General features: G+C 36.2%; 1 protein-coding gene across 4 annotated transcripts in view; it reads left to right on the plus strand.

Annotated features, from left to right (window-relative positions):
• Positions 1-12,781, plus strand: part of IQUB (IQ motif and ubiquitin domain containing) — a 114,495-nt gene that overhangs the window by 63,422 nt on the left and 38,292 nt on the right. For all 4 annotated transcript variants that reach the window (XM_073238502.1, XM_073238501.1, XM_073238499.1 and 1 more), the window contains exons 11-12: positions 8,928-9,176; positions 9,830-10,015. In XM_073238502.1, coding sequence (XP_073094603.1) covers positions 8,928-9,176; positions 9,830-10,015 — 435 coding nt within the window. The remainder of the gene's footprint in view (positions 1-8,927; positions 9,177-9,829; positions 10,016-12,781) is intronic.

A 12,781-nucleotide genomic window follows, 5' to 3' on the forward strand; every position in this document is an offset into this window, starting at 1 on the left:
TTGGTATATTTATATTTCTCTGGCTCCCCTTGTTGGCTAGATAGATGCCGAGTCTAGCTCCACTCAGCAGAGTTGGAGAGGATCAATATATTTGGTGCCTTCACTTAAGAGCAGCAAGGGATGTGCAGGCTCTGGGGTCAAGCTGCTCTTGAGGCATATATGCAGTTTTTTGACTGGCTTCCTTCATCTAACATATTGCATTGATATTCACAGTCATGTTTGAGTTTATCATTAGTTTATTGTTATACCTGAGTAATGTTTTTATTGTCTAGATTTACCAGAGTTTTTATATACATTCACAGTTGTAGGACATTAGGTTGTTCAGAATTTTGGGCTTTTGTGAATTAAGTCACCAGAAACACTTGCTTCTGAGTTTTTATATAAAATGATTATTTTCGTTAAATACCTAGTAAGTAGGATTATTGAGTCATATGATAAATGCATATGTATCTTTATGAGAGACTGCCAAACTTTTTTTCCAAACTAGCTGTACCATGTTGTATTCCCATATACAATGTATGAGAGTTTCAGTTGCTCTGCTTCCTTGGCAGCACTTGGTACAGTCAGTTATTTATTTATTTATTTATTTATTTATTTATTTTGGAATCATTAATATACAATTACAAGAGCAACATTTTGGTTACTAGACTCCCCTCATTATCAAGTCCCCATCACATATCCCATTGCAGTCACTGTCCATCAGCACAGTAATATGCTATGCTATAGAATCACTACTTGTCTACTCTGTGTTGTACTGCCTTCCCCATGCTCCCCCCCTCTACATTATGTGTGCTAATCGTAATGCCCCCTTTTCCCCCTTATCCCTCCCTTCCCACACATCCTCCCCAGTCTCTTTCCCTTTGGTAACTGTTAGTCCATTCTTGGGTTCTGTGATCTGTTGCTGTTTTGTTCCTTCAGTTTTTGCTTTGTTCTTATACTCCACAGATAGTGAAATCATTTGATACTTTTCCTTCTCTGCTTGGCTTATTTCACTGAGCATAATACCCTCTAGCTCCATCCATGTTGTTGCAAATGGTAGAATTTGTTTTCTTCTTATGGCTGAATAATATTCCATTGTGTATATGTACCACATTTTCTTTATCCATTCATCGACTGATGGACACTTAGGTTGCTTCCATTTCTTGACTATTGTAAATAGTGCTGTGATAAACATAGGGGTAAATATGTCTTTTTCAAACTGGGGTCCTGCATTCTTAGGGTAAATTCCTAGGAGAGGAATTGCTGGGTCAAATGGTATTTCTATTTTGAGTTTTTTGAGGAACCTCCATATTGCTTTCCACAATGGTTGAACTAATTTACATTCCCACCAGCAGTGTAGGAGGGTTCCGCTTTCTCCACATCCTTGCCAACATTTGTTGTTGTTTGTCTTTTGGATGGTGGCCATCCTAACTGGTGTGAGGTGATACCCCATTGTGGTTTTAATTTGCATTTCTCTGATGATTAGCCATGTGGAGCATCTTTTCATGTGCCTGTTGAAATTCATGGCCATCTGAGTTTCTTCTTTGGAGAAGTTTCTGTTCAGATTATCTGCCCATTTTTTAATTGGATTATTTGCTTTTTGTTTGTTGAGGTGCATGAGCTCTTTACATATTTTAGATGTCAACCCTTTATCAGATATCTCATTTATGAATATCTTCTCCCATACTGTAGAATGCTTTTTTGTTCTATTGATGGTGTCCTTTGCTCTACAGAAGCTTTTCAGCTTGATTTAGTCCCACTTGTTCATTTTTGCTTTTGTTTCTTTTGCCCAGGGAGATATGTTCATGAAGAAGTTGCTCACATTTATGTCCAAGAGATTTTTGTCTATGTTTTTCCTAAGGGCTTTATGGTTTCATGACTTACATTCAGGTCTTTGATCCATTTTGAGTTTACTTTTGTGTATGGGGTTAGACAATGATCCAGATTCATTCTCTTACATATAGCTGTCCAGTTTTGCCAACACCAGCTGTTGAAGAGGCTGTCATTTCCCCATTGTATATCCTTGGGTCCTTTATTGCAGATTAATTGGCCATATGTGCTTGGGTTAATATCTGGACCAGGTTCCACTGGTCTATGGGTCTATTCTTGTGCCAGTACCAAATTGTCTTGATTACTGTGGCTTTTTGAGAATTTTGGCTTTGAGAACTGTAGCTTTGTAGTAGATCTTGGAAGTTAGGAAGCAAGATCCCCCCTGCTATATTCTTCCTTCTCATAATTGCTTTGGCTATTTGGGATCTTTTGTGGTTCTATATGAATTTTAGAAGTATTTGCTTTAGTTCGTTGGAGAATGCTGTTGGTATTTTGATAGGGATTACATTGAATCTGTAGATTGCTTTAGGTAGGATGACCATTTTGACTATTCATTCTTCCTACCCAGGAGCATGGGATGAATTTCCATTAATTAGTGTCCTCTAATTTCTCTTAAGAGTGTCTTGTAGTTTTCAGGGTACAGGTCTTTCACATCCTTTGTTAGGTTTATTCCTAGGTATTTTATTCTTTTTCATGCAACTGTGAATGGAATTGTTTTCCTAATTTCTCTTTCTGCTAGTTCATTGTTAGTGTATAGGAATGCAACAGATTTCTGTGTGTTAATTTTGTATCCTGCAACTTTGCTGAATTGAGATATTCTGTTAGTTTTGGAGTGGATTCTTTACTGTTTTTTTATGTACAATATCATGTCATCTGCAAATACTGACAGTTTGACTTCTTCCTTACCAATCTGGATGCCTTTTATTTCTTTGTTTTGTCTGATTCCTGTGGTCAGTACCTCCAGTACTATGTTGAATACAAGTGGGGAGAGTGGGCATCCCTGTCTTGTTCCCAATCTTAGGTGAAAGGCTTTCAGCTTCTCACTGTTAAGTATGATGTTGGCTGTGGGTTTGTCATATATGGCCTTTATTATGTTGAGGTACTTGCCCTCTATACCCATTTTGTTGGAAGTTTTTATCATGAATGGATGTTGAGTTTTGTCGAATGCTTTTTCAGAATCGGTGGAGATAATCATGTGATTTTTGTCCTTCTTTTTGTTGATGTGGTGGATGATGATGGATTTTCTAATGTTTTTACCATCCTTGCATCCCTGAGATGAATCCCACTTGATCATGGTGTATGATCCTCTTGGTGTATTTTTGAATTCAGTTTGCTAATATTTTGTTGAGTATTTTGGCATCTGTGTTCATCAGGAATATTGGTCTGTAATTTTCTTATTTTGTGGGGTCTTTGCCTGTTTTTGGTATTAGAGTGATGCTGGCTTCATAAAATGAGTTTGGAAGTTTCCCTCTTCTATTTTTTGGAAAACTTAAAGGAGAATGGGTATTATGTCTTCTCTGTGTGTCTGATAAAATTCAGTGTTGGATCCATCTGGCCCAGGGGTTTTGTTCTTGGGTAGTTTTTTGATTACCAATTCAATTTTGTTGCTGGTAGTTGGTCTGTTTAGATTTTCTGTTTCTTCCTTGGTCAGTATTGGAAGGTTGTATTTTTCTAGAAAGTTGTCCATTTCTTCTTAGTTATCCAGTTTGTTAGCATATAGATTTTCATAGTATTCTCTAATAATTCTTTGTATTTTTGTGGGGTCTGTTGTGATTTTCCCTTTCTCATTTCTGATTCTGTTTATGTGTGTAGATTCTCTTTTTCTCTTAATAAGTCTGGCTAGGGGTTTATCTATTTTGTTTATTATCTCAAAGAACCAGCTCTTGGTTTCATTGATTTTTTTCTATTGTTTTATTCTTCTAAGTTTTATTTATTTCTTCTCTGGTCTTTATTATGTCCCTCCTTCTGCTGACTTTGGGTCTCATTTGTTCTTCTTTTTCCAGTTTCAATAATTTTGACTTTAAAATATTCATTTGGGATTGTTCTTCCTTCTTTAAATAGGCCTGGATTGCTATATACTTTCTGCTTAGAACTGCCTTTGCTGCGTCCCACCAAAGTTGGGGCTTTGTGCTGTTGTTTTCATTTGTCTCCATATAATGACTGATCTCTGTTTTAACTCTGTCATTGATCCGTTGATTATTTAGGAGCATGTTGTTAAGCCTCCATGTGTTTGTTAGGCTTTTTGTTTTCTTTGTACAATTTATTTCTAGTTTTATACCTCTGAATTATGAGAAGTTGGTTGGTAGAATTTTAGTCTTTTGAATTTACTGAGGCTCTTTTTGTGGCCTAGAATGTGGTCTATTCTGGAAAATGTTCCATGTGCACTTGAGAAGAATGTGTATCCTGCTGCTTTTGGGTGTAGAGTTCTGTAGATGTCTGTTAGGTCCATCTTCTAGTGTGTTGTTCAGTGCCTCTGTGTCTTTACTTATTTTCTGTCTGGTTAATCTGTCTTTTGGAGTGAGTGGTGTGTTGAAGTTTCTTAGAATGAATGCATTGCATTCTATTTCCTCCTTTAATTCTGTTAGTATTTGTTTCACATATGTTGGTGCTCCTGTGTTGGGTGCATAGATACTTGTAATGGTTATATCCTCTTGTTGGACTAACGACTTTATCATTATGTAATGTCCTTCTTTATCTCGTTACTTTCTTTGTTTTGAAGTCTATTTTGTCTGATACAAGCACTGCAAGACCTCTTTTTGTCTCCCTATTGTTTGCATAAAATATCTTTTTCTGTCCCTTCACTTTTAGTCTGTGTATGTCTTTGGGTTTGAGGTAAGTCTCTTGTAGGTAAGAATATAGATGGGTCTTGCTTTTTTATCCATTTTATTATTCTGTGTCTTTTGATTGGTGCATTCAGTCCATTTACATTTATGGTGATTATCAATAGATATGTACTTATTGCTATCACAGGCTTTGGATCTGTGGTTACCAAAGGTTCAAGGGTAGCTTTTTTACTGTCTACTGTCCAACTTTAACTCACATATTATGCTATTATAAACACAGTCTGATGATTCTTTATTTCTCTCTCTTCTTATTCTTCCTCCTCTATTCTTTATATATTAGGTGTTTTATTCTGTACTCTTTTGTGTTTCCCTTGACTGCTTTTGTGGATAGCTGATTTCATTTTTTGCCTTTAGTTAGTATTTGGTTGGTCTGCTTTCTTTGCTGTGATTTTATTTTCTCTGGTGACATCTTCTTAGCCTTAGGAGTACTTCCATCTAGAGAAGTCCCTTTAAAATACCCTGTAGACATGGTTTGTGGGATGTAAATTCCCTCAGGTTTTGCTTATCTGGAAATTGTTCAATCTCTCCTTCAAATTTAAATGATAATCTTGCTGGATGCAGTATTCTTGGTTCAAGGCCCTCTGTTTCATTGCATTAAATATATCATGCCATTGTCTTCTGGCTGGTAAGGTTTCTGTTGAGGAACCTTACAGGCCAGAACATTCTTATGATATCCTGGTGGGTTTTCCTTTGTAGATAACCTTTTTTCTCTCTCTGGCTGCCTTTGGTATTCTGTCCTTGTCCTTGATCTTTGCCATTTTAATTATTATGTGTCTTGGTGTTGTCCCCCTTGGGTCCCTTATGTTGGGAGATCTATGGGCTTCCATTTTCTGAGAGAGTATTTCCTTCCCCAGTTTGGGGAAGTTTTCAACAATTATTTCTTCAAAGACACTTTCTGTCCCTTTTTCTCTCTCTTGTTCTTCTGGTACCCCTATTATGCAAATATTGTTCCATTTGGATTGGTCACACAGTTCTCTTAATGTTATTTCATCCCTAGAGATCCTTTTATCTCTCTCTGCCTTAGCTTCTCTGTATTCCTGTTCTCTAATTTCTGTTCCGTTAACAGTCTCTTGCACCTCATCCAGTCTGCTCTTAAGTCCTTCCATTGCTTGTTTCATTTCTGTTATTTACCTCTGGACTTCATCCCTTAGCTCTGCATATTTCTCTGCAGCTCCATCAGCATGGTTATGACTTTTATTTTGAATTCTTTTTCAGGACGATTGGTTATATCTGTCTCACCAGGCCCTTTCTCTGGTATTTAGTTATTTTGGACTGGACCAGGTTCTTCTGCATTTTCATGGTGATAGAAGTGATCACCAGTGAGTGGCACATATGTCAGCTGGTAATACAAAGTCTCTTCCTGCTTGCTAGTCACCTTGCCCTTCTCCGCTGCCCGTGCTAGTTACCCACACACAGGGAGGAGTGTCTGGGTTAGTCCCCTGAGCTGCCATGGGTGGGGCAGCTCTCAGGATAGCCTAGGACACTGCTTGGTTCACATATGCACCCGGTGTGTTCTCCTGTGAGAATGGCACCCCTCTGTGCTTTCTGGACATTGTGCTGGCTTCCTCTGCCTGTGCCGGGCAGCTGCACACAGGGGGCAGCCTCTGGGTCTGGCTGGTTAGCTGCATGCTGGGAGAAGACTCTGTGTGATTGCTGTGGGCAGGGCTGCTCCTTGGCTGTTCCCCGGCAATGGTGGGTCAACTGGTCCACTTGCAGTGCTGGTGGGGGGAATGCATGGCAGGCTGCTTATCTCCGTGAGGGGCTTCGGAGCTGCGTTGACACCCAGGGTGTTAGGGCACCTGAAGTTCCTTAAAATTCCCAGCCTGCTGGGCTGAGTGTGCCAGGACGTATTTGTCCACCTGTTAAGCCCTTGTCCCTTTAATACTTTTAAAACTCCCTCTTTTCTTTTGTCCCAGGGGAGCCAGCTGTGGGGACCCGTTCACAGTCACCATCTCGGATTTTACTTTTCCGTTAAATATCCAATACACACAATGTGTGTCTGTGTTCCCAGTGTAGATTACTAGGGCTAGTTATTTAGCAGTCCTGTGCTTCCACTTCCTCCCCATCTGATTCTTTTCCTCCCACCTGTGAGCCGGGGTAGGGGGACTGCTCGGATCATGGCTTTGTATCTGACCCTTTTCGTGGGTTCTTGCAGATGTAGATGTAGCCTGGCTATTGTATTGTATCTTCCGGTCTGTCTTTTAGAAATAGTTGTATTTTATATATCAATGATATTGTATATCAAAATATATATTGTCTTGGAAGGAGATTTCCGCCCCCCTACTGACACCGCCATCTTGAGTACTTCCCTGGTGTTGTCAGTTTTGGAATTCTAATAGGTGTACAGTATTATCCAAGTATATTTAAATCTGTGTTTTCCTAATGACAGATAATATTATGCATCTTTTCATACACTTTTTTTTTTGCCATCCATATATCTTTTTTTTGCCATCCATATCTTTTGTTAACACCCCCCATTTTTAGTTGAGTTATGTTCTCATTATTGAATTTTGAGAATTCTTTACATATCTTAAATATAAGCCCTTTGTAAGAATATTAGTTACATATACCTTCTCTCAGTCTGTGGATTATCTTCTCACTTTTTTAACAATATCTTTAGCAGAGCAGAAGTTTTTGATTTTGATGAAGTTGAAATTACCCATTTTCAAAGTGAATCACACTTATGTGTTTTTTTTGTATTTGGGAAAATGAAATATTATCAAAATATTCTCTTAATATTTTGCAGTACCATGCAACTATAGATTCAGTGCAACCCCTATCACAACTCCAATGGTATTTTTCATAAAAACAGAAAAAAAATCCTAAAACTTATATGGAGCCACAAAGTTTCCAAATAACCAAACCAATCTTGAGAAAGAAGAGCAAATCTGGAATCATCATGCTTCCTGTTTCAAACTATATTAGAAGCTATAGTAATCAAAACAGTATGGTATTGGCCTAAAAACATATATAGGTGACTAACACAGAATTGACAGGCCAGAACTAAACCCACATGTGGTCAACTAAAATCTGACAAAGGAGTCAAGACCACACCATGGGGAAAGGACAGTCTCTTGAATATATGGTTTTGGAAAAACTAGATAGCCACATGCAAAAAGATGAAATTTGACCCTTATAAACATATCACATATAAAAATCAACCCAAAATGGTTTAAAGACTTAAATGTCAGACCTGAAGCTGTAAAACTACTAAAATAAAACGGGGAAAAACCTTTTGGCATTGGTCTTAGTAATGACTTTTTGGTCATGACACCAAAAAAATAAACTCAACAAAAACAAAAATAGACAAATGGGATTGCATCAAACTTCTGCACAGCAAAGGGAACAATCACCAGCATAAAAAGCAACCTACAGAATGGGAGAAAATACTTGTAAACCATATATTTAATAAATTAATATTTTTTAAATAAAGGACTAGCAAAATAATTTTAAATAATTTTAACCCAATTTAAAAATGGACAAAGTACCTGAAGACATTTTCCCAAAGACATACAAATGGCCAGCATGTACATGAAAACGTGCTAAACATCACTAATAATCAGGGAAATGCAAATCAAAAGAATAGTGATAGTTTACCTCACAAATGTTAGAGTGGCTATTATCAAAAAGACAAAAGTTATTAAGAGGCAAGATAGAAAGGAATTCTTGTGCGCTGTTTGTGGAAATGTAAATTTGTACAGCCATTATGGAAAACAGTATGGAAGTCTCTCAAAAAATTAAAAATATAACTACCACATGATGCAGAGTTTCAAATTTTAAAAATTGATCATTTGAGCTAATCCAAATTTATTGTTAAGATGAATGCAATAAAAATACTTGGTTTAGTGGCTTTTATTTATACATGTGACTCTAGCAATTGCCTGTAAAAATAATTAATGTAGCATAGTACCAAAATCTAAATTCTTCTTAAAAATAAGTGCCAGAGCACTTCGAAGGTTCTTACTATTTTGCTACCCAAAACTTCCACCTTATAAGTTTTTCTCCTGTCAATTACTTTTCTAGGTGATTTTACAACATGTTTCTAAGGGTTGATAAATAATATGAATTTGTAAATTTTTTGGCAGGGTAAATGAATGCTGCCTGAAAGTTAAGTTTTGTATAGAATAGGAAGTAAAGGGCAAAATATGACTTGAAAAATAATCGAGATTTTGTATCATTCTAAAATAAGTTAGCCATCAGTGCTCCTGTAGGTTAGTATTTGGCTTGGCTTTCTATCTTTTTATATATGCTTATTTATTTATTTTTACTATTTAGGTCCCTCAAGACCCACTGAAGTTTCATAAGAAGATTTACTTTTGCCATAGTTGCCAGCTCTATTTGCCTTCTACGGAGTTTGCCATATCATCTACCTCACAGCGCATATACCGCTGTCGTAACTGCGTTAACCTTGACAATGAGACACGACGACGAGAATCATTTTTGAAGTATAAATGTTTACTTAAAAGGCTCTACTATTCAGAAGCTGATTATGAAGATGATTCTAAAATTGCTTTCCTGATGAAGGTATGATCAGTAAGTGTTGCAGGTCAAGGATGAAATTTGTCCACTGATTTTTACAGAAATGATTCCTGGTTTTCCCACACAACCCTTTTAAAATAATGGTTTGTTTTTCTATGCTTACACTTTGTGAAGCTTACCCTTCTGGCAATTCTGAGTGTATATATGCAGATCTTCTGATAAAAAGTCATTTCAAGAATATTAGCTAATGCAATTTAAATTTAAAACTTCAAACAGCTATTTTACTCCCCTTTCTATTTTCTTTAAAACAAGTCTTTTTAATAACACTAAGCAAATTGCTTAATCTTTATTAAATCTCAATGTCCTCATTTGTAAAATGGGAATAAAATGACCTACAATAACCCTGAGAGTAAGATGATAGTTGCTAATAAATTTTGTAAAGTATATAGTACAATAAATGTAAGGTAACAATAGCATACTGGGTTAAAGATGCACCCATGGCTGAGACTGGTAATGCAGTTTAGGCAGAATGAGCAGAGATTTGGTGAAAAAATAAGCTATGTGCCACTGAAAACCTCACAAATAATGTTTTGCTTTTAAAAATAGTCTCAATAGAATTAATTATTTCCTCAAGCAATCTTAAGTAAGTTTTATATTGAGAATAAAACCTTACCTTTCAAACTTGTTTTGACATGCAGCTACAAGATATTCAATACCTGACGGAGAACATCTGGGCATCCCAGTCAGTGCTTAGTGCCTGGAATGATCTCAGTGACCTGGTCATGGTCAGATGGGATAAGTCTCTGGAGTGGTCCCCCTGGAACTGCATTCTTCTTACCAAAGATGAAGGCATTGCTCATCTCAGGCTAACAAATGTTGAAGAGGTAAGAAAATTGAACTTCATTTGGGAAATTAATCATTAGGATTAGTAGAGAAACTTGACTGCCTCTTTTTACATTTTATACATAATTTAAGTACTTCCATTGGATTAAGAAACAGAGAAAACCTGTGAATAACATTAACAAAACATATGGACGGCATTTATGGCAGAGATTAAAATTAAAAAGAAGCTAAGACACATAAAAGGTAAATATAAGAGATCTGGGCATCTTACAAGTACCAAAACATGATAGATACCTCTCTCTCCTGATAAGAGCAAGTTCAAGCACATTAATTCCACAGTAAATTCCATGAGAGCTGAGATTTTGTTTAGCTTATTTGTTTCTATATCTCTTATACCTACCACAGTGCCTACCACACACTAGGGGTTTGATAAGTATTTGTTGAATGAATAAATGCATTTACCACCAGGTGGGTATTATGGAACCCAGAATCTGTCTTCTGAGTTACCACAAGTCTGCCTAAAAGCATACTACATTCTCAAATAAATTTTATTCATAATTTTGTGCTCTCAATGGCAGTCATACTAATAGGTTCTGAATGGAGTCCTGAGAGTCCATTTTTCGTTTGCTTCCAATTAAGAGTGGGAAAACCACTGTACAAATTCAATACCATTTAATTTCAGGAATTTATAAGATGCAATCTGTAAAATATTTTGATAAACAGAATTGTCAGGACCCTGAAGAATTCTCAGAGAGCTCCACTTAACACTAAGTGGTCTGAGGATCCCAGGAGGTATTACTGATTCACTGCCTTCTATTGATTAAATTATAATCAATTAAATTGATTAAATCCATGTAAAATGTCAGTTAAGAGAACATAAAGAAATGACTTCAAGTATAATGGTCATTATGAATAATGCTATTCCCTGCTTTTGTTTCTGCTTGGGAGGGAGAAAGTTAAAAGAGGAGATATTAGTTAAATTTTTAGCCTGTTTGAATGATTTTCTAGTAGAGCCCGGCTCAGAAACGTTTTACTGCAGGGATTGGAAGAAAAGGAAACAAGAAATTGAAGCTGTGTTCAAGATTATAGTCAGTAAACTAAGCTGCCTCACAAATATTTAATCACTGGAAGCATAGCTCATATTAACAATATCATTTCATCTAGGACCCATAGTGGGATTGAAACTCATTCCCCAAACTGATATTTCACTGCTTCAATTAATCTACACAACTCCCTTTGTGTATTTAATCAAATTACTGCAGTATAAAATTAAATATTCACATGCATTTCTAATTTCAGGATGCTGATCTTTCTGAATTTGCATAAAAAGAGCTAAGGTTCTTAGCCAGGCAAACTAAAAAAAAATTTTCCTTTTTATGATTTTGGACTGGCATTATCTTTTAAGTATTAATATTCAGCCTAGTTAAAGAATGGTTTATATCTTGCAGCAAGTTAAAGGATCTCCAAAATTGCCTTAATGCACAGAGATATTTGCTTTGTCAGTGAGTAAAAAAATACTCAAAAAAGTTAAAATAATCTTGACTCCCTGCTTTCATGACACAGTTATAGGCAAACCTGGGTGAAAAACTTCTGTTGTCTGAACTGTAAATGAAGTAGATGAGTTTTTCATGGAGTGCACATTGGTCAAAGTGGGAACAATAGTGGATTGAAAGTCAGGCAACCTGACCCAATATTTCTCCATTTCTGTCATTATCAATCTGCAGGACATTAAGACAGTGCCCTCTTTGCTTCATAAATTTGTATGAATATTAGATAAAAACATGAAATCACTATAGAGGACAAGAGTAGCCCTAGCTTTGAATTCTGGCTGTTATGTATGAACTGGTAGAAGTTGGGCAAGTTTGTTAATGTCTCTGTGCCCTGGTTTTCTCATCTATAAAAAGTGGTAATGTAAAAAAAGGGATAGTAGATATTGGATGTCTTTCCATATATTATTCCTTAAGAGCTACTATTGTTCCTGTGATTGTATGTACCATAATATATTTTTCTCAACTTAAATGATTACATTTTGGTTCTATAAAGGCACTTTGAAAACCTGTAAAGCTCTGTATTTGTATGATTTAATGTTGCATAAGAGAAATGTACTCATTTTCCTTGACTGAAATAAGAGCTAAGGAGTGGTGAGACAAACATTAGCACAAAGGACAAGAATTTTGACCTGGTAAATTTGTCTGTAGAGTAGACCTTTTAAGCCTAGGATATTCCTACATAATATTTTCTGCTATGATATCATATTCTTTGGTTCCTTTTCTCCCTGGATTTCTTTACTTTTGATTTGACATTTTGGAGAGAACTTTAGTAAGGGGATGTCTTACTTAAAACAAATTTTAGGAGCAAGTATAAGTAGTATTCACAATTTGGTTGAAAAGAAGGATCAATAAAGATTAATAAAGAGAATAGATGGTATTTATTAATTCAATCAGAATTTGAGTTTGAAGGTACCAGATACTGTTCTAAGTGCTTGGGGATAAAATGAGGAAATGGACACAATTTTTCATTGTTTCAGTTGCATTTAAGTTAAGCAATTTATGACTTAATCAAATGTAGTGTTAGTTTTGTTATGTAACAGGAAGTGCAAAGGTTGGTGGTCTAGGGCTCATGTGGACAGAAACTGAGGCCCTCTAACTTTTTCCTCAGTTGTATTTAATCTTTGACTCTCATTCTCATGCATTTTATCCACTTCCCAGGAATGACAAAGCCTAAAGGTTTGCCAGGTTGAGTCTCCCCACTTTTAAAAAGCTTGCCTGAAAGCTTTATCCAGTGACTTCCATTATATGTATGTATGA

Source organism: Manis javanica, chromosome 6, assembly GCF_040802235.1.
Source record: "Manis javanica isolate MJ-LG chromosome 6, MJ_LKY, whole genome shotgun sequence".
Classification (NCBI taxonomy): domain Eukaryota; kingdom Metazoa; phylum Chordata; class Mammalia; order Pholidota; family Manidae; genus Manis; species Manis javanica.